At 58.9% G+C, this 22472-nt stretch overlaps 4 protein-coding genes across 13 annotated transcripts; all 4 read right to left on the bottom strand.

Annotated features, from left to right (window-relative positions):
• Positions 1-174: 174 nt before the first annotated feature.
• On the bottom strand, positions 175-7418 carry FGF11 (fibroblast growth factor 11). 4 transcript variants are annotated; one of them, NR_201456.1, is given in 6 exon segments: positions 175-2626; positions 2921-3119; positions 3740-3843; positions 4064-4174; positions 6774-6856; positions 7133-7418. NR_201456.1 is itself a non-coding variant. In NM_001445159.1 (5 exon segments), coding segments are annotated over 5 exon segments (678 nt in total). In that variant the 5' UTR covers positions 6049-7418; the 3' UTR covers positions 175-2555.
• A 751-nt stretch (positions 7419-8169) lies between these two features.
• On the bottom strand, positions 8170-10275 carry TMEM102 (transmembrane protein 102). Its single transcript, NM_001445158.1, is given in 3 exon segments — positions 8170-9525; positions 9612-9969; positions 10141-10275. Coding segments are annotated over 2 exon segments (1551 nt in total). The 5' UTR covers positions 9826-9969; positions 10141-10275; the 3' UTR covers positions 8170-8188.
• A 3828-nt stretch (positions 10276-14103) lies between these two features.
• SPEM3 (SPEM family member 3) lies at positions 14104-18051 on the bottom strand. Of its 6 annotated transcripts, XM_084985963.1 has the most exons (5): positions 17844-18045; positions 17638-17695; positions 17347-17521; positions 15608-16107; positions 14104-15571 (listed from the first exon to the last, which is right to left on the bottom strand). In XM_084985963.1, exons 1-5 carry the CDS (start codon positions 17979-17981, stop codon positions 14121-14123), a joined length of 2322 nt encoding a protein of 773 aa, XP_084842089.1. In that variant the 5' UTR covers positions 17982-18045; the 3' UTR covers positions 14104-14120. The 6 variants fall into 6 exon arrangements, with proteins under 6 accessions (XP_084842089.1, XP_084842086.1, XP_084842088.1 ...); XM_084985960.1 differs by having other exon boundaries at positions 15608-17521; positions 17844-18051; XM_084985962.1 differs by having other exon boundaries at positions 14104-16107.
• Positions 18052-18655: 604 nt separating this feature from the next.
• Positions 18656-20603, bottom strand: SPEM2 (SPEM family member 2). 2 transcript variants are annotated; one of them, XM_021066326.2, is made up of 3 exons: positions 20380-20603; positions 20171-20228; positions 18656-20037 (listed from the first exon to the last, which is right to left on the bottom strand). In XM_021066326.2, the coding sequence occupies exons 1-3, from the start codon at positions 20515-20517 to the stop codon at positions 18719-18721; spliced, it is 1515 nt and encodes a 504-aa protein (XP_020921985.2). In that variant the 5' UTR covers positions 20518-20603; the 3' UTR covers positions 18656-18718. The 2 variants fall into 2 exon arrangements, with proteins under 2 accessions (XP_020921985.2, XP_084842090.1); XM_084985964.1 differs by having other exon boundaries at positions 18656-19883.
• Positions 20604-22472: the final 1869 nt, after the last annotated feature.

Genomic DNA, 22472 nt, shown 5'->3' with positions numbered 1-22472 from the left:
AGTGAGTTCGCTGGATGAGCCGCTGAGACAACCAGTGCAGGGGAAGTGACGAGGCGCCCAGGAATGTGCACCTGTTATTGGGGGGGCAGCCGCCAGCCCACCCGCCCCGCCCCTGGGACTTGATCTCTCCCGAGCAACTGCCAATGCCTGCCACCTACAGATGACAGACAACACTTCAGTTGTATAAATCGTCTTTAATCTTTAATTGAGAAAGCATGGAGTGGAGACCCGGTCCCTGGGGAGCAGAGCCAGGAGATGGGTGGAGCCTGAGCGGGGTTCTGTGTGGGTGAGGGGAGCATCCACCCCTCTTGCAACAAGCCAGAAGTAGAAAGAGCCTGAGGAAAAGTGACCTGCCTCTGAGCCCCAGGCCCTCCCTTTAGCGCCCCCTCAGTCTTCCTTGCCCAGGTCTGAAGTTACTCAGAGCCTCCCTCCTAGTTCTCTGCTGACCTCTGATCTTTTTCAGGCCTGCCCTTAGGTCTCCATATTTTTCAGAAAAATCTAGTCAGGCCCTTTCTGGGTACCCAAAACCCAGCTGAGATTATAGGCTGTAAAATAAAGCAAGTTCTACTCAGAAGAAGCTCTGGGGATGTATGAGGTCTAGAGAAGAGGCCCTCACCCTCCGTGGCCTGACCTGTAGGGGCAAGGGATGGGACTTATTGCTGAACTGGTATCACTTCATTGCTGTGGCAAAGGGGGGTGTGGCTATGTTCCATCTGTCTTTTTTTTTTTTTTTTTTTTTTTTTGGCTGTACCCGCGGCATATGGAAGTTCCCGGCCTAGGGGTTGAATTGGAGCTGCAGCTGCCAGCCTACGCCACAGCCACAGCAATTCAGGATCCAAGCTGCATCTGTGACCTACACTGCAGCTTGCAGCAATGCCGGATCCTCAACCCACTGAGTGAGGCCAGGGATCAAACCTGAATCCTCATGGATACTAGGCGGGTTCTTAGGCTCTGAGCCACAACGGGAACTCCTCTCATTTGTTTTTTGGTTGTTTTTTTTTTTTTTTTGTCTTTTGTCTTTTGAGGGCTGCGCCCACGGCACATGGAGGTTCCCAGGCTAGGGGTCGAATCGGAGCTGTAGCTGCCGGCCTACACCAGAGCCACAGCAACGCAGGATCCGTGTGCCGTGTCTACGACCCACACCACAGCTCAGGGCAATGCCGGATCCTTAACCCACTGAGCAAGGCCAGGGATCGAACCCCCAACCTCATGGTTACTAGTTGGGTTCGTTAACCACTGGGCCACAACGGGAACTCCTCATTTGTCTTTTTTATTCTAGACCAGTTACCCTAAAGACCTCAGCTTTAAAAGGGACCTGGAAGGAATTCCTGCTGAGGTAGCTAAGTGTTCACATCCCCATAACCCAGGCACAGGTCCAATCATGCATGGTTCTGGCCCCTTCCCCATCCTAGCTTCCCTACTATGAGCCAGGGACTCCTTCCAAAACTCCTCTGCCCTTCCTCAGACTCTGTCTCCCTGGCAGGACCCCAGCTGAGTTGCAGGAGCTAAAAACTGCATGTAAAAATAAGGTTAGCATTCTAGAGGAAGAAGATTTTTAAAAAATTATCTAGGAAAAACAAGAAATGGTTCTTGATTTATCCAGAACTTCGTTCTTTGTGAATCATAGCTGGGTCCTTTCCAGAGCTCATCCTTAACAGGCATCACTAGAGAAGGGGAGAGGGTGGGCCTAGAACTTATTTTAAAGCAATAACATGGCTATAGAGGCCTCAGTTCCATCACAGCGGGAAGGGCTGAGAGTCGTGGTCTATGTCCTAGAGCTGAGATTCAGAAGGAAGTATGGCTCCATATGTGTCTAGAACACATGCTCTGGAATTGGGTGTCTCTGGGATAAGAAAGTTAAACCTATGGTGATCTGAGACTGGTCCCAGTGCAGGCCAAGGCCAACAGCTGGACAGGGCTTAAATCCAGCCTCTCTCTACTTGGAAACCAGGGGTCCATCTGGGTCAAGGATAGAAGCATGATGGATCCAGAACAGAGCCTGGCAGCATGCCTGTGTTCCAGCACAGAGCCTGAGTGCAGAAATGGCCCTGGCTGGGGAGCCTGAATATTCCAGAACCGGTCCAGAACAAGGCAGAAGGTGGAGTAGGGCAAGAAGGAAAGGAATCCTGAGCTCCAGTGGACCTAAAAATCTATGGCTCAGTAGCAATGGAACGGGCAAAGGGCTCCAGGAAGTGGCCAAGCCCATAGTGGGGAGGATTTATGCCCTGGTTCTGTCAGTTTGGGAACCCCCAGTGCCATCTTGGGGGAAGGCTTTGGATGGTGTGGGTGTGGGAGGAAAGAACGGATCAGCCAGGACCATTTTCAGACAATCCCCTCTCTGAGCCCCCTCCCAGATCCCAGGATCTAAGAGTCTTGGCGGCTCCGGAAGTCAGAGCCAGCCCCTGGGCTCCCTCAGATTAGAGCACCTGGTGGGACCTGGCTGCTGAGGGCATGAGTGTGGCAGCAGGGGTGAGAGCAGGGCCAGGAGCAGGGCTGGGGTGGTGGCTGGCTGGCTCGGTGTGAGTGCAGGGAGCCTCCAGTCCAGGGACTACATTTCAGGGGGCAGGGGGACTGGAAGGGGAGGTCTCAGGGACACTGTGGAGAGAAGGCTCCCGGTACATGGCCACTGTGAAGGGGAGAGAGAGGAGCAGGAAGGAGAGTTAGGTGCTGAGAGACCTCTGAAAGGGCTCCCTTCCCCTATACTCATCCTCTGGGAACCCCAGCCCACACCAGACAGCTCCCCAAACCCCCAAAGGCCAAAGCCTTCCTGACTTGATGTGTCCTAACAGGTGTCCTCTTCAAACACGTACAGCCCCTGAACTGCAGCGGGGGGGTGGGGGGAGGGGGTGTCACTGCACGTCCATGTCAAGGTCAATGCCCTCCCATGTGGCCCACCTCTTCCTGCAGGGTCCGTACTCACCTTCCAGGAGCTTGGGCACAAAGTGGGCGGCTGCCTTGGTCTTCTTGACTCGATTGCCTTTCATGACTCGGCCCTCTTTGTCCAGGCCCAGGTACCAGGCCCGGCCAGAACGGCGCTGGCGGTAGAGAGCAGAGGCGTACAGGACATAGTAATTCTCAAAAACGCACTCCTTAAAGCGACACTCAGCTGTGAAATGTGGCTGAGGAGACAAAGACCCAGAAAGGCACACACGGACAGAGAGACAAAGACACATCACTGCACAGAAGGAGCCCTGGGAAGAACAAGCCAGGATATAGTTGGTACATGTCAGGCTGGGAGGGCCGACTGCTGAGTCCATGCAGGAACTGGGAGGAAGGGCAGACAAGGGAGAGCCTGGTCCGCCCCGGATGGCTGGGAACTCTAGACTTCTGGGGGCCTGGAATCAGAAGAGAGTGTGTCTCTCTTCTACTCCCAGCCTCTCTCCAGCCAGAGGACCTGGAGGGAATTCCTACTTGGAGGCATTCCTGAATTCCTCCCCAATAATCAGAATGCCTCTGGGGAAGGAAGAACCAGGTCGAGGGGAGGCAGGTTGGGACACGGGGGTCCTGAAAGGTCAACAGAGTTGGACATTCAAAGAGCCTGGGGGTATCGGGGGAGCTGTTCAAGAAGAGGAACCAACCGGAAGGACCCTGGAGGAGATGCCCGGGTGTAGGCAGTGAGGACAGGGCGTCAGCAAGAGCTGGAGGGAGTGGAAACTCTGAGCTGCAAAGTATCTGGCGTTGAGAAGGCGGTAGCTAGGACGGTCCCCAAACCCCAGGCCACTCAGCCTCCTTGTCTCACCGAGCTGTAGAGAAGCCCCTCAGCATTCATGGCCATGTAGTGACCCAGCTTGGCACTCTGAATGGTGACCACACGGAGCCCCACGGGGATCAAGTTGAAGTGGGCTGAGGGTGGAGAGAGTGGGCATCAGTACCTAGGGGCCCCCAGCCCCCCTCTGAGCCCGCTTCCGGGTCCAGTTCCACTTCCTCCCCTGGGGCGGGGGGCGGGGGGGAAGGGGGGGGGAAGAGCCGGACTGAAAAGAACAGAACCCGAAGCAGGCATAGGATTTGGCATCGCCAGGCCCGCGCTCCCCCATCCCGCCCAGCAGCCGGCTTCCCTTCTTACTGAAAGAGCTGGTGTCCTCTGGGGTGCCCTGGATGCTCCCGTCGGGATTCGCCTGGAGGTAGAACCCCTGGCGGCAGAACAGTTTGGTGACGATGCCTTTGAGCTGAGGCTCTGGAGGGAGAGACATGCATCTTGGAACATGACATCTCTGTTCCCAGAAAGATGCCTACACTTGGCGGGATCGGAGGAGAGCGAGAAAGCACAGAGGGAAGGAAGAGGGTCCCAGGGCCCCAGCTCGCTGACTCGCCAAGCAAGCTCTCTCTCCTCCCTCTCTCTCCTCTCTTTGACTCCAGAGGAAGCTAGGGTGTGGGTCCCTTTGGCTTCCTCTCACCACCAGCTTTCAGTTTAACGTATTGAAATTTATTTAAAGGCTTAATTCTTACTCTACAGCTCAACCAGAAGTGGGGGAGGGGAGAAGAGGGAAGAGGAAGGGGAGAGCTACATCCAAAGGCAGAGAACAGCGGGAGACAGGCAGGGCAGCTGAAGGGGCAGTGTGTTTGCCAATGTGGGGGTCAGTAAGGTGACCACAGGGTAGGGACGCCCCCTCAGGAGTGGGGGTGGGACTGGGCCTGACGCTGACTCAGCACCTGCTGCTGCTGCTGCTGCTGCGGCTGCCGCTCGCTTGGCGCGGGCCTCGCCTTGGCCCAGCGCCGGCCTGTCTGACACTGACCCATCTGTCTGTCTGTCTGTCTGTCAGTCTGCTGGCTCGCGGGGGGCCCAGCCCTCCCTGAGGCTCAGCCTCTCCCCTTCAGCCAGGTAACCCGCCTGGGGTGGGGGACACCGGGTACCAGACCAAGGAAATGGGGGAGGGGGCCGGAATGCCGGCGAGGCAGGCTGAGTCACGTGGGGGCCGGGTCCCACTCAGAGGGTGGGCTGCGGACCGTACCACTGCGGAGGGCTGGCGGTGGGGGGAGCAGGGCCCGAGGGGCTCCCCCTAAGGGAGCTGGCCGCGGGCGGGAGCGAGGCCAGAGGGACTCCCTGCCTGTCGCACCTGGACGGGGACCACACGCTAACCCTCGCAACTCTCCTCCCCGGTGCTTGCTCCCGGCCGACTTCCCGGTACCCCCTTGTAGGTGGTACGACCCCCCAATCTCCGTGCGGGTCTCCAGCCTGCACTGTGTCTGAGTTCCTCGCGGCAGAGGGTCCCCTGAGCCCGTGGGACCCGATTTCGGAGTCGCGTGGGGGGAGCGGTGATGGGGGGTTGCCCGGCTCTCTTGTCGAAGCGCAGGTCACGGGAGGAGGGCGCACAGAGGGGCGGGCTGGCGAGGTAGCTGCAAGGACACCCGGGGGAGAGCTGGGGAGATTGGCGCCCAGCCAGACAAGCTCGGCCAGGAGGAACCGAGCCAAGGCTCGGAGGAGCGGGAGAACCGGGGCGGGGGCGGGGCTGCCCGAGCTGCAGAAACCCTCGGGGTGACCCAGGCGTCCGGAACCCCCAGGCCCCTCCGCTCGGGATTGAAAGAATCGCGAGAGCCGGCACGTAGGCGGAGGACGGTGGGGGTGGGGACTCCTCTGTTGGGGGTGGGGGGCAGCCGGAGCTGCCAGGCTTCGGGGCGCCAGGCTTAGCCCCTCCAGCCCTCCCCCTGTCCTCGAAAACAAGGAGACTCGGGGTTACGGGGGGAAGAGAAGGGAAACTGAGGCATCGGCATCGTCTTGCCGAGACTTTGTGGTCCTGGCCCACCCCCTTTCACTTTCCGGGAGCCCCCCTCAGTCGGGCCCCGCTCTTCGGGGTCCCTGGCCTCAACCTCCCAGGCAGAGAGACCCCAGGCCCGGAGACCCCACCCCAGCCACTCACCCGGGCCGCGGTCCGGCCGCGCGGGCCGCCCCCCGCACAGTCGCACCTTGGACAGCAGGATGAGGAGCTGCTTCTGGCAAAGGGACTTGGTGCCGCGGGGACACACGCGCCGCTGCGCCGACACGGGCCGGCTGCCCCCGGGCTCGCGGACCTCCCGCTTCTGCCGGATCAGGCTACTGGCCAGCGCCGCCATGGCGCCCCGGGAGAAGACACCCCCAAACCGGCGGGCGTCCGGAGCGCGCTGGGCTCCTCCAGAGAAGCCCGCTCGCTCACCAGGACATGCTCCTGACGCTCCGGTCCCGACTCACCGCCCCACCCAGAGGACCTGAGGATAAGCCCTAGACGACCCTCACCCCTGGCACCAGCTCCCACCCTTGGGCCCGGCGCTAGCTCCGCCTGCCAGACCTTGCAGCCTCTGCACCTCTCAATGGACCCCACCCTCAACTTTGGTCCCCCTTCTGAACACTCCTCCTTTCCCTGATCTCCAGTGTCCCTGTCCCCCACTTCCCCTGTCCCAAAGCCAAGACCCTCAAATTTTCCAAGCTACGGTTTCAGTATTCCCAGGCACCTTCCCACCCTGTTTCAGGCCCTGCACTCCAGCCAAATCCACTCTTGCAATCTTAAGTGTGTGGGTCCTTAGTTTGGGGGGTATTAGCTCGCCTCACTCCTGCTGGGGTGCTGCCAATGTCAGGGAAGAACCCAACCTCGGGTGTCTTTTCCTTTGCCACCCACGAAGTGCAGAATCCCCCACTTTTTTTCCCCCCACTGGAATCCCCCAAAACTATATCTGGAAATATCCAGACTGTCCCTGTTCAGTGAAGAGGTTCCCAGGCCCTGTCTCTGGACAAAACCATTTCTCACCAAGTCACCCCCATTTCTAGTGGCACAGCGTTCCAGCTGCTGAGCCCCTTTCCTCACCTTGTTACCCTCCACTCCTTTTGAAGTCACCTCCAAATCCGCCCTTCCTAGTGGTTACACCAGGTGGTTGTCTGAAGGGCCCTCTGTCACCTCGGAATAAGGAGCATAGGTTTTTGGTTTTCCTTTTTTTTCTGGCAGCCCCTTAATTTCCTCGGGGACAGCTGGTGCTGTTTAGATCCCACGCCCTCCAATCCAACCAGCCCCCCGAGAGAGGAGTGCACCCACGTTGTCACGGGTCCCCAAATGTGAGCAGACCCCCTGTAAGTCAAGAGCGCATCGGAGCTTTCTGCGACAGGGCTTCCTGGTCCTCCCCGGGACTGCCTATAACACCCCCTCTTCCTTCCCCGACGCCCCTCAACCTGTCCTGTCTTGTCGATCCGGCGACGGCTGGCGCTGGCTCCGGTTCCAGGCTCCTCCCTCCCTGTACCCCGCAAGCGGAGCTTCCCCCCACGCCCAGCTAGGCGTCCCGGACCCCAGGAAGGAGTGAGGGTGTCTCCGCAGAGCGCCCTGGTCGGGCGAAGTGAGCACTGGGCCTGGCGGCTGGACCAAGCGGCGAGGCGGCAGCGGCGGCAGCGGTAGCGGCTGTGGGAAGCTGAGGCGGCGACGGCGACAGCAGCTCCCCCTCCTCGGAGAGCCGGCCCGGGGGCGGGGCAGGGGGCGGAGACGCTGGGAAAGAGGGGGGTGAAACTGGGCGGGCGGAACCCCGGGGTTCCTTGGTGGCTGAGAGTGAGGACGGCCTTAGAGGCAGGCGGAGCCGAGGCAAGGCCGCATGTCTCGGGGTTCAGAGGATGAGGGACAAGAAGGCGACTCCACTGAACGGAACCCTGGATGGGGGGAGAGGTTGGGCGTCAGATGGAATGGCGGATGCCTGGAGAATGGAGAAAGGGACTCTACTACCCTACTACACGGGATGGAGGACGGCTGGATGAGGAAAGGGCGGGGTTGGGGGGGGAGTAACGGAAGAGATAGGAGTGGTGGTGAGTTCTAGCCTGGGGTGAAATCTGGCCTCCTTAACAACTCCGCTTTTCAAACTGGTCAGCTCCTGGTCTCCATACCGCTTTCTTTTCCACGTTTTGTCAGCAAATAATTTCCCCCACCCCCATCCATATTGACTCCAAAGAGAAAAGACCATAAGAACTGGCGGGGGCGGGGGGGGGGGGGGAAGAGACGGCGGCCCCGAAGGCTGCACGGGAGCAGGAGGGGTGCTGGCCACAGATCCGGAAAGTGGAGAGGCCAGAATGGAACCTGTGCCAGGAGGAGGGTGGGAGGATGGGGAGGAATCGACGAGGAGGCCTTCTAGAACGGGCTCTTTGGGACCTGGGCGCTCAGCCTGTCTCCCAGGTGAGGGGAGAGCAGTGCCCTCCACATCCCACTGGCCAACAGAAGCACTTTCCAGGCCAGTTGGAGCAGCATCTTTAATGGGCCCCGCCTCCCACGCCGGCTAAGCCGCCCCCCTTGCGCGCCGCCTTGGCCTCCTCCACGGCGGCGCGCAGGGCCCGGGCAGGGTCCCCGCGAAGCAGGGCCAACGCCCCAAGCAGCGAAACCGCGCCGTCCCCTGCACGGAGCTTTTGGCCACTCAGAAAATAGTGGGGCAGCGTCCCGGCTTCGAGCACCCGGCCCAGCTCATCCAGCAGCCCGAGGCAGCAGGCGCCCGCATTTTCGGGCCGCGCCAGATAGAGCGCGGGCAGCCGCTCGCACGCCCAGTAGAGCAACGTCCGCAGGAGGTAGGGCGCTGCGGCCCGGGTCCCGACCACCAGCGGGCGCAGCAGCGCCTGGGCCGCCGCGTGCGCTTGCAGCAGCGGCTCGGCTATGCGCGCCTTGAGCGCCAGCTCCTGGCGGGCGAAGCAGAGCTGCCAGCCAGAGGCTTCTGGCCGCTCTGTGCCGCCGCCGCCGCCGCCGCCGGGCACCAGGTAGAAGGAGGACGACTCCGTGGCCAACGGGCCGGCCCACGAGTGGCTCCGAGCCCCCTCGGGCCAGCCGGCCACGGACACCACAGGGATCAGGTCGAAAAGCAGGAGTCGGCGCGGGGGCCCGGGCGTAGCCAGCAGGATGGTGGTGTACCCAGCGTGGCGGGCTGCGTGAACCAAGCGCGGGGCACCTGGGACCGGGAGCAGGGACTCAGCGACCGCAGCCAGCGAAGCAAAGAACCAGGCAGCCACCTGGGCGGGACACAATGTGGGCCATGCCTCCCGAGCCTCCGACGGCTGGGGCTGTGGCATTGGGCTAACGTCGGCTGCTTTGGTGACGTCACCATCCGTTTTTTTCAATGGTGAGGGAAAGCCAACTTCGGTTGCGTCTTGCTGAGGCGACTCTGGCACTGAAACGTTACTAGGTGATTTTTCCAAAGACTCGTGTGCCTCAGGATCAGTGACGTCACCGTGCGGCTGGTCCACAGAGGTTTTCGGGTCCTTGAGACTTTCTTCGCTTTGGGTTGGGTGGATGGAATCACCTCCTCCGGGGACTGGGGGTCCTAGGCAATCCTGCCATGCCTCCCTGATGGAGGCTCCGCGTACCTGCTCTGGGAGGCAGACCCATGCGTAACAGGATCCCACGTCCAGTTGCAGCTCCTGCCCAGTGTCGTCTAGTGAAAACACGGGCACCAGGAGTGTGAAGCCGGTGTCATAGTGAGGTCCCCGGGCGTAGGGACCTAGAGGCGTAGGCCCCAGATCCAGGGAGCCCTCGCGAATTCCGCCACGAAGCAGCAAGAGCTCTGCCTGGGGAGGAAAGCGAGGGTCCCGACGGTGAATGAGACCTAAGGAAAGAGAAGGGATCGTGAGGGCGTGAACCAAAGCTGGGGCGGGGCGGGGCTGAGAGCTGCCAAAGGTTAGGGTTACTTACCCAGCAAAGAGAAAACAAAGTCCTTAGCCTGGAGGAGGTCTGGTCCCGGCTTGGGCCCGTCACTCCAGCTCTCCTGCACACCCAGCTCCTGGATCAGCTGGGTTAGTTCTTGTAGCTGGGCACCAGAGCAGAAGTCTATGTCCGTGAGCGGCCGGGCTGGGGCTGGGGGCGGTGGGCCCCACCAAGGAGCACTCCCCCAGACGGCGGAAGCCATTCTGTCTTTTGGGGGGGGGGCTAGGAGGTACACGGACGGAGGGAAGCCCAGACAGGTCTCTCCTTCTGCTGCAGAGAAGTCGCCCCCGTTTTTTCTCTTTTTCCGAAGCACTGGGGTCTGCAGGTGAAGGGCTCTAAATTTAGTCTGGAAAACGAACAAATAAATACCTCCTATGTCCTTTTCCTTTTCTCATATGCTGGTCCCCGCCCCGATGGACCGGTTCACCTGACTCAGCAGGTAAAAAGTAGCTGTTGGAGCCCTCCTGCGGAATGCAATAGCCAGTCTCCTCCGCCGCCCTTGTCTACCTCCCCTTACCTCTTTTTCGGAAGAGGCTTGTGGTTTGCGGCTTCCCTCTTACGGGTAGCTGCAAGGGCCGGGGGAGAAAAAAAAATGGATAGAGCGAGTCAACAGGTAACTTCTTCCTGCTGCCCACGAGGCCACGCCCCTAAATTACGATCACGCCCCTTTCTGGAGGCTGTCGGGGCGGTTCGGGCCCCGCCCAGCCTCCAGCCAGAGTTCACTCCTTTTTTTCGCTCGACTGAGATCTCAAGGCCATCCTGGGAGTTGTAGTTTGTCTTCCAAGCTACCAGGGCGTTGGGGCCACGCCCCCACATCCTTTCCTGTTCCGTTGAAGAAGTGCCTGATGGAAGTTGTAGTTTCTATGGCGATAAACTGTTCTGTGTCTTTCCAAGCCCAGGTCAACCCCACTCAAACTCGTGGAGTTAGAGCGGAGGTGTAATAGGATGGATCTGAATAGCAAACAATAATGGGGACAGGAGTTCCCTTCGTGGCTCGGCAGTTAACGATACCAACTAGGATCCATGAGTATGTAGGTTCGATCCCTGGCATCGCTCAGTGGGTTAAGGATTCGGCGTTGCTGTGAGCCTGTGGTGTAGGTGGCAGATGCGGCTCAGATCTCGCGTTGTTGTGGCTGTGGTGTAGGCCGACGGCTACAGCTCTGATTCGACCCTTAGCCTGGGAACCTCCATATGCCACAGGTGTGGCCCTAAAATGCCAAAAAATAAAATAAAATAAAAACTGTGGGGGACGTACCCTAGGGCCTGGGGAGAAACAAGGGCCTTTAAGTCTCACGTGTCAGTAGAGGAGTCCTGGTCACCTAAATCTAGAAGGGTTCTTCCATTCAGTTCTCACTTCATTTTATTTTATTTTATTTTTCTCTTTCTGCTTTTTCTAGGGCTGCTCCCGCAGCACATGGAGGTTCCCAGACTAGGGGTCAAATCGGAGCTGTAGCCGCCGGCCTACACCAGAGCCACAGCAGCGCAGGATCTGAGCCATGTCTGCGACCTATACCACAGCTCATGGCAACGCCGGAGCCTTAACCCACTGAACAAGGCCAGGGATCGAACCCGCAACCTCATGGTTCCTAGTCGAATTCGTTAACCACTGAGCCACGAGGGGAACTCCTCGCATTTCGTTTTAGAGATGAGACAATAGCCTTGAAAGCCTTGCACATGACTTGTCCAAGGTCAGAGCCGAGCCAGAGAGGTGTTGGAAGGGGACTCTCCAGCTGCATGGGGACATAGCACCTTGGAATTGATGATAGAAGTGTTAGTTAAGACCATACAGGTAGCGACCCAGGGATGGACATCCAACTCAGGGAAGGGACATATATGAGCGATGCCCGCCTCCGACACACATGAATGGTGGCAGGGAAAACACTTTGGAATCTTGCAGCTCATCTGTATACACGGAAGAGTTACCAGGACTGAAGATCAAGTCCAGAGGAACCTCCCAGCTGGGCTAGAGCAGGACAATGGAAAATTATCAGGGGAAGGAAATTGCTTTCAGTGACCAGTGCTATCATGAGCACAGTTTAAGTCCAGGATAAAACTAGGAGCCAGAAAAATAGGACAGAAAGATAGGAAACCAGAGGTAGGCTCACAGATCAGACCAATTCATGCTATGCCAGGAATTCTTTTTTTTTTTTTTTTTTTTTTTGTCTTTTTAGGGCCACGCCTGTGGCATACAGAGGTTCCCAGGCTAGGGTCTAATTAGAGCTGTAGCTGCTGGCCTACACCACAGCCACAGCAATGTCAGATCCGAGCCACATCTTTGACCTACACCACAGCTCACAGCCACGCCGGATCCTTAACCCACAGAGCGAGACCAAGGATCGAACCCACAACCTCATGGTTCCCAGTCGGATTTGTTTCTGTTGCGGCACGACGGGAACCCCTAGACCAGGAATTCTTATCTTCCTTTTTCCCAGAGACCTATTTCTTTAAAAAAATTAAAAAAATTTTTTTGTCTTTTTAGGGCCACACCCGCAGCATATGGAGTTTCCAAGGCTAGGGGTTGAATAGGAGCTGTGGCTTCTGGCCTTCACCACAGCCACAGCAATGCCAAATCTGAGCCATGTCTGCAACCTACACCAGAGCACGCCAACACCAGATCCTTAACCCAATGAGCAAGGCCAGGGATCAAATCTGCCGCCTTATGGATATTAATCAGATTTGTTTCCGTTGAGCCATGACAGGAATTCCCAGAGATCTGCTTCTATAGTGAACTAGGCCTAAGTTCATGGGCAAAAATTAAGTGGAGACACCTGGAAAAATTAGAGGCCTGTAAAGGAGGGGACTCAGACTCTAAGCTCAGTTTGGGGAGCCGAAATCTCAGAGGTTCCTAGTCATTGACAAAGAGAGGTCATCTCTCCATCACTAACCAAGAGCCCCGAACACAGCCCAGAATGGGGGAGGCAAGTTTCCACACATCTGGGTGTGACCCAAGAGACCAGATCAGGGAACCAGAAGCCTAGGCTCTTTCCCACTGTCTGGGGACATCAGGCACTGGGCGTCCATCCCTACAGCTTATTCCTCCCCAGAGAGTGGCTTCTGAGATATCCTAAAAAGAACTGAGTTCTGGAGTTCCTGCTGCGGCGCAGTGGGTTAAGAATCCTACTGCAGGGAGTTCCCGTCGTGGCGCAGTGGTTAACGAATCCGACTAGGAACCATGAGGTTGCGGGTTCGATCCCTGCCCTTGCTCAGTGTCCTGTGAGCTGTGGTGTAGGTTGCAGATGCGGCTCAGATCCCGCAGTGCTGTTGCTGTAGTGTAGGCCGGCAGCTATAACTCCAATTAGACCCCTAGCCTGGGAACCTCCATATGCCTGGGGAGTGGCCCTAGAAAAGGAAAAAAAGACAAAAAAAAAACCCCAAAAAACAACAAAAAAAGAATCCTACTGCAACGGCTTGGCACTGAATGCGGTTACCGTAGCTACGCAGGTTTGATCCCCAGTCTGGCATAGTGGGTTAAAGGATCTGGTGTTGCTGCAGCTGTGGCATGGGTATTCAATCCCTGGCCGAGGAGTTTCCCTAGGCCATGGGCGTGGCCATTAAAAAGAAAGAAAAAAAAAAAAAATGAACCAAGTTGTCTGTGGGAGCCTTAAATGCTGGGGATGGGTGACAAGGAAAGTTAAAGTCCTCCAATCGCTTTTTTTGTTTTTGTTTTTTTTTTTTTTTCGTTTTTAGGGCTGCCCTTGTGGCACGTGGAGGTTCACAGGCTGGGGGTCTAATCGGAGCTACAGCTGCCGGCCGACACCACAGCCACAGCAATGCCAGATCCTTAACCCACTGAGCGAGGCCAGGGATCGAACCTGCAACTCATGGTTCCTAGTCGGATTTGTTTCCACTGTGCCACGACGGGAACTCCAAATTCCTCCAAACTCTAAAGCGCATTGCTCTTCAATAGCATTTTCTGTGATGCTGGGAATGTAAATCTGTGCTGTGCCATACAGTAGCCACTGGCTGCAGGCAGCCGTTGAGGACTTGGAAGATCGTGAGACTGAGGAAGAGGATTTTAGATTTTTTCAATTTTTAATTTTTTTTTTTTTGTCTTGATGCCTTTTCTAGGCCCGCTCTCTCGGCATATGGAGGTTCCCAGACTAGGGGTTGAATTGGAGCTGTAGCCGCTGGCCTACCCAGAGCCACAGCAACATGGGATCTGAGCCGCATCTGCAACCTACACCACAGCTCACGGCAACACCGGATCCTTAACCCACTGAGCGAGGCCAGGGGTTGAACCCGCCACCTCATGGTTCCTAGTCGGATTCGTTAACCACTGCGCCACGACGGGAACGCCTAAATTTTTTTAATTTTAACGAATGTACATTCTCAAAGGCATATTTGGCTAGTGGCTACTGTGATGGACAGTGCAGCTCTAGGGCCTTGGGGATAATGGGTTGAGCCATGCAGCTGTGGAGGGGAAGCAGGGATGGTTTCCGTGGGCTGGGGCTGGGGCGGATGGCCTCAAGCAAGCACAGGATACGTCTCTTTGCCTCTTTATTCCTCATGCACATCTGTCCCCTCTTTTCCCAAGGGTCTCATCACACACTGATATCCCCACTCCTTAATGGTCCCTGGTAAGTTGCTGGGTGTCTCTCTGCAAAGGCGCCTGGGAGACAGAGCTTCGCACTTGTCCTTGGCCCCCCCAAACTGTCTCTGGCGGGCGTCAAAGACCACATGCCCTACCCGGGTGCCCGACCCAGGGCAGTAGGGCTTCCAGTTGGCTTTGGGAGGCATAGACATCTGGCGGTAGTTCTGGCAGGCTGGCAGAGCTGTATCCGCAGGGTGGTACACCCAGTCCTGGCTGCCTGCTCGCCGGGAGGATGACTGCAGCTCAATTAGCACAGGTACCTCTGAGAAGGTTTGCAGGTCATTGTAGATGACCTGAGCCTTGGGAGAGCAGGAGTTCTGACCTGGACGGACAGAAGGCCATGGTACGTGCTGCTCTGCACCCTCCTTTCGAGGAAGCGCCTCAGGTATAAAAGATGTTCGGGTCTGATGTAGGCCCGAGACTGGGACCGTGTCAGTTCCTGGAGTGAGACCTGGGTTCTGGTGGAAGACAGGATGTGGGATGAGGCCCGGGTCCTTGGGGAGGCCTGATCCCTGGGGAAGGCCGGAGTCCTTGGGGAGGCCAGAGTCTTGGGTCTGGACTGGGCCCTTGCGAGGGCCAGGATCTGTATTAATTCCTGGGTACCCGTGGACGTTAGGGTCGTGGGTATGCTCTGGGCTCTTGCAAATTCCAACATCTTGGGTAAGGCCACATCTCCTTTTGACTTCAGTGGCTTGGGGAAGAGCCGGATTCTTATGGATATCAGAACCTTGAGTAAGGCCTTGGCTCCTGGTGAGTCCAGAATTTTGAGTAAGGCCTGGATTCTTGTAGTCTCCGGAGTCTTGGGTAAGGCCTGAGCACTTATGGAGGCCAGAGGTTTGGACAAGGCCTGGGCTCTTATGAAGACCAGATTCCTGGGAAAGGCCTGAGTTCTTCTTGACTCCAGGGTCTTGGGCAGAGTATGGACTCTTCTGTGGCCCAGAATCTAGACTCCTAGAGATTCCTATATCTTGGGCATTACCTGTGCTCTTGTAACACCCAGAATCTTGAGAAGGATGTGGGCTATTGTGGAGGCTGGTTGGTTGGGAGAGCTCTTGGCTTTTATAGAGTACCCTCTCTTGGTTTTGTTCTAGATTTCTATAGACTCCAGAGCTCCTCTGAATATCAGAAGTTTGGAGAAACGGTGTGTTCTTGTGGAGACCAGAGGTTTGGGGGAGACACGGGCTCCGAAAGAAACATGCCTCTTGAGTAGAACCTAAGCTCTTTTGGGAGCCAGAATCTTGGGTAATGCCTGGATTCTTGTGAGGGTCGGAGTCTTGGGAAAGGCTTTGATTCTTGCAGAGATAAGGGTCTTGGGTAAGGCCTGGGTTCTTGTGTAGACCTGGATCTTGGGTAAGGCCTGGGTTCTTGTGTAGACCTGGATCTTGAGTAAGGCCTGGGTCCCTGTGTAGACCCGGGTCTTGGGTAAGGCCTGGGTTCTTGGGGAGGCCTGGATTCGGAGTAAGGCCTGGGTTTCTGGGAACGCTAGAGTCTTTCGAAGGACCTGGGGTCCTCTGGAGGCCAGAATCTTGGGTGAGGCCTAGACTCTCATGAACTTTGGGGGATTGGGGCTGGTTTGGAGTCTGGGAAAGGGTAGAGAGCTGGGGAGGGATGGGGCCCTGGGAAGAGAGGACAGACTGAGGCGACTTGGAGGCTGGGGGAAAGGCAGGAGTCTGTACGAAGGTGGAGGGCTTCTGGGGGTGGTTGTGTTGAAGGATGAAGGATCTGGGAGAAACAAGAGGCAGAGAAAGGGTGCACGGTGGCGGCCCAGTGCCTGCTGAGGTCCAGGCACTGGCTGGAGAATGGAAGCAAGGTTGAGAAGGTGCAGCATCCTTGGAGTAGACCAGGAATTTGGGGTAGACTAGAGCCTGGGAGTCTGCGTTTCTCTTCGCAGAGCTGCAAGGATGGAAGCTGCAGTAAGGGAAAGTCTTGGGCTGTACAAATTTGTCTTTGGCATCATTTGAGATCTTCCATTCCATATTCCCCAGCTCCAGGTACCCCAATATGGATCCTGGGGGGGGCTGGGCACTGTCCCCATTACATTGCTTCAATGTTTGCTCAGCCGTACCAGAGCTCACCAGACTCCGCCCCTCTTGGGGCCTGGAGAGGGTACCCAAGTCCTTCCTGGAGCACTCAGAGCTCTGAGGGGGACACACATGGAATAAGTTCTGCTTTACCCTGCGGGCATCGTAGACCACATGGCCCGTGGAGAGGCCTTGGCTGAAGCCAGACAACGTAGAGGGAATAGAAGTTAGGATGTGGGTAGGGGTGGTGGGCGGGACTGGAGGGGTAGTCAGAGCCATGACCAGAGCTGGGACGGGGGTCGTGGCAGAGACTGGGACAGGTGCTGGTGGAGGGGCTGGGGCAGGAGTAGGAGCAGGAGCAGAAGTTGGGGGAGGGACCAGGGTGTGGGTGTGGGTATAGGCTGGAGGAGCATGGGTGCAGGCAGGGGTGGGGCCCAGGGACTGGGCTGAGGCATGCGATGGGGTCTGGGCTTGGGCCTGGGCTGGGGTGTGGGTGGCAGTGTTCTCAGGGCCATGGACCTGGGCAGGACTGTGCACAGGGGTGAGGGCTAAGGACTGGGTCTGGGCCTGGGATGGAGAGTGCTCAGGGGGGGGGAGCGGGGAGCAGGACTGGGCCTGGGGTGGGGTGTGCTCAGGGGCGTGGAGTGGGGTGCAGGACTGGGCCTGGGGTGGGGTGTGCTCAGGGGCGTGGAGTGGGGAGCGGGACTGGGCCTGGGGTGGGGCGTGCTCGGGGGGGTGGAGTGGGGAGCGGGACTGGGCCTGGGGTGGGGCGTGCTCAGGGGGCTGGGCTGAGGAGATCTGGGCCTTGGCAGGAGAGTGCCCAGGGGGCCGGACTGGGGAGTGGGTCTGGGCCGGGGCCGGGACTCGGGCTGGGTCGTAGTCTGGGGTCTTAGTCTTGCTCTCTTGGGGCAGGCGGAGTGGAACCATGTCCACCTTGCTCACTCTGCGGCACTTGGAAGTTGCATCTTGCCTGGAGAAAAAGGTGGCCTGGGCCTTCAAGGCTGTGACCTGAGGGGCCTCCCCAGCTCCCATCATCCCCTCCTTCCACAGCCCCCATGGAGCCTCCATGGGAGCCCCAGCGTGTCCACACTGAGGCGGCATCCAGCAGCACCTAGAAGCCTTCTCATCATTGGTGTCTGGTATCCAGGAGTCGAGGTGGCTAGGGTGCCCGAGCAAGCAGCTTGGGTGACGGTGGAAGCGGGAGGAGACTCTGGAGCACAGGTTCTTGGGATCCACAGAGCATCGCATGCACGTGGGATGACCGCCTACACAGACGGATTGCTTGTCTGCGGGGAGAGCCAGGAGGGGACAGGGCCTGGGTTCCGGAGGGGCCGAGCATCGGGACAGGACCCAAGAAAGGGCCAGACCCACATCCCCTAAGCCCAGGCTGGGGCCCACTCACCTTTGGGGAAAAAATGACGGAAAAGGGTCCGCAAGGAGCTCTTCAGATGCCTCCAGAGCTGGGGGAAGCAGGGGAGGGGAGGGTCCGGGAGCAGGGTGAGCCCTGAAGGCCAACGCCTGTCCGGCCACACCCCAGCAGCCCTCCCGCCTCGGCCCCTTTGAGACCCCAGGGCTCCCCCAACCCTGCTGCCCAGATCTTGCCCTGACCAGAGTCACCACATTGATCCCAACATTGAGCAAGATGAAGCTGCCCAGAATCAGAAGAATCGAGTCTCCTAGGTCCTGGCACTTCCTGGGGTTGGTGCCAGAGCACGCTTGGGCTCCGTGGTGGGTTCGCTCACCCATGGCCGGGGGTCCCAGGACTACCTGGGCCCCCTGGCCCCCACATACTCACTGGGAGCCAGACTCCTTTGGTGGGGGAGGGGGAGAGGGACTGGGTCATAATGGGGAGGGCGCTGGGGTCACAATGAGGGAGGAGGAGGAACAGGAGGCCTCTGGGTGGCACCCCCTGGTAACCAGGTTCGGGTCACCTGAGCCAGGACAGTCGAACGGGGCCCAGTGGCCAGCACGCCTCCCGTCTCTCGGTCAATTATTCCCTCACTGCCCGTTCACTCACTTGTTCAAATACAGTTCATCGCCTTGACCCAGCATTCCTGAGACTAGAAGACCTTGGCCTCAGAGCCCAGGGAAAAGCCTGGCCGGGATCCAGAGCCTTGGCCTTCATGCCCTTCACGGGGCGGGGACCCAGATCTGCCCAGAGGTGGCACCTCCAAGTCTGGAACCAGCTTCTTGTCTGAGGCTCTTTGGGGACAGGGATTTGCTGAGACTCAGAGGACCTGCGCAGTGGTTTGGAGCTACCGAGGCCAATCCGCTTAGCCTGGGGTAGGACCAGGAGGGGCCTGCTGGCGGGACTGTGGCCCCTCAACCAAGGGGACCTTGGCCTCTCATGTCAGGAAGCCAAGGGCAGGGGACTCAGGCTGGCAGAACGAGTGGCGCTTCCAAGCCACAGTCGACTCGTGTTTCCTGGACTCTGTTGCTCTTTATTCCTCCGTCTGCGCCCGCCCCCCACCCCCATCAGCTGGTCAGTTAATTTTCCTGCTCCTGTGCAGAGAGGGTCTGGAGGCTGAGGTGGAAGGTGGCAGCGAGTTGGCCCGCGCTCTGCTCTCCTGCACTTGTCGCTTCAGCTCCAGGCTGTCGTACACCTGGTGGTTGGCATTGCCCCCTGGGTTCCGGCTGAGTGGCATGAAGGTGGGCGGGGGCGGGGGAGGCTCCGTCGCCTGGACTTCGGGGAGCCGCTGGGAGGAGTGCAGGAGCAGGGCTGAGCTGGGAGCCGGGGCCCGCTGGTACGAGGCCTCGCCCAGCATGGTGAGCGAGGTGGAGGTGGTCAGAGGGTGCCGGGTGGGCAGCGCCTCCGCCCACTCGGCTCCCCGGCGCCGCACCTCGTGGGGATCCCGGGAGTAGATCAAGTGTCCCGTGGATGGGTGGGGACTGCGGTTGGGCTGCCCGTGCGGCTGGCCAGGGAGGCTCCGCCGGGGGGAGTGGGGGGACGAGTGCTCCCGGGCTTCGGGCCGGGAGCCCCGGGTCACGAGGGCGGATGGAGGCTCAGAGCCCTCTAGGCCACGCCGCCGCTGGTCCCAGGAGTCATACGGGAGCTGGCCCCGTGAGGGGTAAGGGCTGTGCCCCCCAGGGACCCAGGAGGGGTTTGGGGGCAGCCGGCGGGGGGGCGGCAGAGACGAGGTCCACTGCTCGGCCTCCACGTTGCCCCAGATGCGGGACGGTGAGTAGGGGGGCCCGTAGGACTGCAGCCTCAGTTCCGACTTGGCCTCCACACGCTTGGGCAGGCGGCGCAGCTCGGGTGACAGGTAGAGAGAGGGTGGCGGCAGGCTGGCCAGGATCCCACCCTGGCGGCCCCAGAGCCCCACGTTGGAGGGCAGGCCCATCTGCGGGTAGAGCCCTCCTCCCCAACCCCCCGGCAGGTACTTGGGACGTGGGGGGGAAAGGTCCTCCTCCTCCAGGTAGGAGTCCAGGTCCTCCGGGTCAAAGGAGGACACCGGCCGCAGCTGTGCCATCTTGTGGCTGCCATGTGGCTTTCGGAAGACCGAGCGGCTGTAGGGGAACCGTCTGTGGGTCTTTGGCCTCCGCTGGTGACTGCAGGCGCGGCGGCTGCGGCTGCGGCTGTGGCTGCGGCTGCATCTGGGGCGGTGGGGGGGTCGGCAGCGGCTTCGGCGGCGGCGGCGGCGGCGGCGGCTGCGGTTGCAGAGATGGTGGTAGGAGAAAGAGGAGTAGCGAGTGGGCTGGGCCATTTTCACTTCTACAGGGTCCAGGGTGCAGTGGAGGTGGACATCGTGGGCCTTGGCTGGTGGATATTTGGGGGACCTTTCACAAGCCTGCAAGACTTCATCTGGGGGAGGCAAGAGTCTGTGAGGGCAGGGCGAGGGACAGAAGGGGTCAGGGTTGGGAGCGCTGGGGCCTGGGTTTCTGGGGCCTCAGGAGCGGCGGGGGCAGGGTGCCCCCTATTTCTCGGCCGTACTTACTTTTGTCATTAGTCCAATGGGCGATCTTGTCTAAGACATTCTGGAGCCCCTGCCACATCTGGGGGTGGGGTAGGGCGGGTGGGAATGAAGGCGAGGCTCTCCACTCCCACTCCCCTCCCAGCCAAGGCCGGGCCTGCAGGCGGGGGGTACGGGCTGCAGCTGGCACCCACCCTCCACCACCACCATCTTCAGCCGGGGCCATCACTGACCACAGTTGCCATGTTGATGCCTATGTTGACAAGGACGACGAGCCCAAGCAGCAGCAGGAGAAGGTCCTCGGCGTTCTGGGTGCTTTCTTGGTATTGATGGCAGCACCCCAGGTGGTCATGCCAGAGCTGATTTTCCATGGTGGGGGGGTCCTAGGGCCACGTGGGCCGCCCCCCCCCCCACCGGCCCTGACCCACACTGCACTCATGCCGGGACCTGGGGACACCTACCAACAGGTGAGGGAGCGGCGTCACAATGAGGCCCATTGCAGGGAGTCACAATGCGGAGGGGGCAAGTCTTTCAGCCACTCAGCTGGCCCTGTGTGTGGCCACCTCTGTCCTGGCTCCCACTCAGAGCCCAGTCCCCAGAGACCCCAGAGTTCAGTCTGTCTGTCTGCACAGGGGCTTGCTTAGCTCAGTTTGAAGACGGCGGTAGCTACGGTTGGCAGTCTTCATGGAGGACTGACTCGTGCATCAAGGATGTCCTCCATTTTATCCTTTTGCGGCCCTTTGGCAGCTTTCCTAGCCTGTTGGGACTCCCCACTCACACCTGCTTGGGGCCAGCTGCGAGGGTGACTCGATGGATGGGGGACAGTAAGAGTCCCCTCTGGGGTCACCCTGCTGCACCACTCCCTCCCCGCCCTGCTCATTTCACTATCATCATCCCTTGAGCACACGTCCCCCCCACCCCTTTTCCTGGCCGTGGATGGCAGCCAGGGGTGATCACGGAGCCCCTTGGCCCCTTTGCTTCAGAGCAAGCCTGACTGCCACACTGCTGAGGTTGCCGCCTTTGCCAGAGACGACCCCTAACCACGGTTTCGTTCTTTCCTAACCTACTGCCCTCCCATGGAGCCACTTCTCCAAGCTGGAAAATGGTTAGTTGCCTTTTTTTTTTTTTTTTTTTTTGGTCTTTTTTAAGGGCCATGACCGTGGCATATGGAGGTTCCCAGGCTAGGGGTCTAATCGGAGCTGTAGCTGTCAGCCTACGCCAGAGCCACAGCCACAGCCACAGCCACACGGGATCCGAGCTGCATCTGCGACCTATACCACAGCTCATGGCAACGCCGGATCCTTAACCCACTGAGCAAGGTCAGGGATCGAACCCACAACCTCATGGTTCCTAGTCGGATTCGTTAACCACTGTGCCACGATGGGAACTCTGTTAGTTGCCATCTTAAGAAAAACCATGTGAAATTGGAAGTTCTCTCATGGCACAGTGGGTTAAGGATCTGCTATTGCTGCAGCTGAGGTGCAGGTCTTTGGTGTCCATGTGACCACGAGCAAGTTACCTGGCCTGGCTGAGCCTCAGCCTCCTCACCTATGAATCAGAGGAGTGAGGTCACAGAGGGCTGGACTGTTAGGAGCAAGCAGCCCTTGAACCTGTCCTCAATAATTTATCCTCTGCTCCAAGCCTGCTCAAGGGCATGGCAGCTTTGGGCTCTGACCAGGGAACAGTGAGGGTCCGGGTACCCTCACTCTCGGCCACGACTCCCTAAAGAAACAAGGGCTTACAAAGGAACAGAGCTTAGAGTTCCCACTGTGGCTCAGCAGGTGAGGGACCTGACGTCGTCTCCGTGAGGATGCGGGTTCGATCCCTGGCCTCGCTCAGTGGGTTAAGGATCCTGTGTTGCCATGGCTGTGGTGTAGGCTGGCAGTTGCAGCTCCCATTCGACCCTGTCCTGGGAATGTCCATATACTGCAGGTGCTGCCGTTAAAAAAAAAAAAATGTGGCTCACTCATAATTGCAGCAAAAACCTGGCCTTTGCCAGGAATCAGATTTCTGTGGGGCTGGGGCCTTGGGGGTGAGGCTCTTCCCAAAGTGCAGTTCTACCCGGGGATCTGGAGCGGGGTTTGGGGGGCTTCTCTGGGCACTAAACACAGTAGAGGCAGGCAGAAGCCTTGGCATCTAGAAGGACCTGGGAAAGGGCTGAGGACAGGCCCTGGTGAGGCCAAGGTTGATGCGGGTCCTCCGGGCGCTGTAGGCCCTGTTGCCTGGGAGATAATTTCCTTAGCAACCAGGGGGCTGTGGGGGCCCCGGCACCCATCCCTGTCCTGCCCCCACCCTCCCCCCGACCCTCCCAGCACCACAAACCACC

Source organism: Sus scrofa, chromosome 12 (genome assembly GCF_054392235.1).
Source record: "Sus scrofa isolate SSC_HxYL_T2T_F1_AM1 chromosome 12, Sscrofa_HxYL_maternal_Yorkshire_Landrace_v2.0, whole genome shotgun sequence".
Taxonomy (NCBI): domain Eukaryota; kingdom Metazoa; phylum Chordata; class Mammalia; order Artiodactyla; family Suidae; genus Sus; species Sus scrofa.
The sequence above is the reverse complement of the archived record's forward strand: the minus strand, read 5'-3'. Positions and strand labels throughout refer to the sequence as shown.

Bases quoted from the DNA above. Each gene is read 5' to 3' on its own strand.
- SPEM2 (XM_021066326.2), bottom strand. From the start codon at position 20,517: ATGGAAAATCAGCTCTGGCATGACCACCTGGGGTGCTGCCATCAATAC. The intron at 20,229-20,379 runs GTCAGTGATGGC...CCCCACCCCCAG, and splicing joins GCATCAACATGGCAACTGTG to ATGTGGCAGGGGCTCCAGAA. The intron at 20,038-20,170 runs GTAAGTACGGCC...TGCCTCCCCCAG, and splicing joins CCATTGGACTAATGACAAAA to ATGAAGTCTTGCAGGCTTGT.
- SPEM3 (XM_084985958.1), bottom strand. From the start codon at position 17,981: ATGGGTGAGCGAACCCACCACGGAGCCCAAGCGTGCTCTGGCACCAAC. The intron at 17,696-17,843 runs GTCAGGGCAAGA...TGCTTCCCCCAG, and splicing joins GGATCAATGTGGTGACTCTG to CTCTGGAGGCATCTGAAGAG. The intron at 17,522-17,637 runs GTGAGTGGGCCC...CTCTCCCCGCAG, and splicing joins CCGTCATTTTTTCCCCAAAG to ACAAGCAATCCGTCTGTGTA.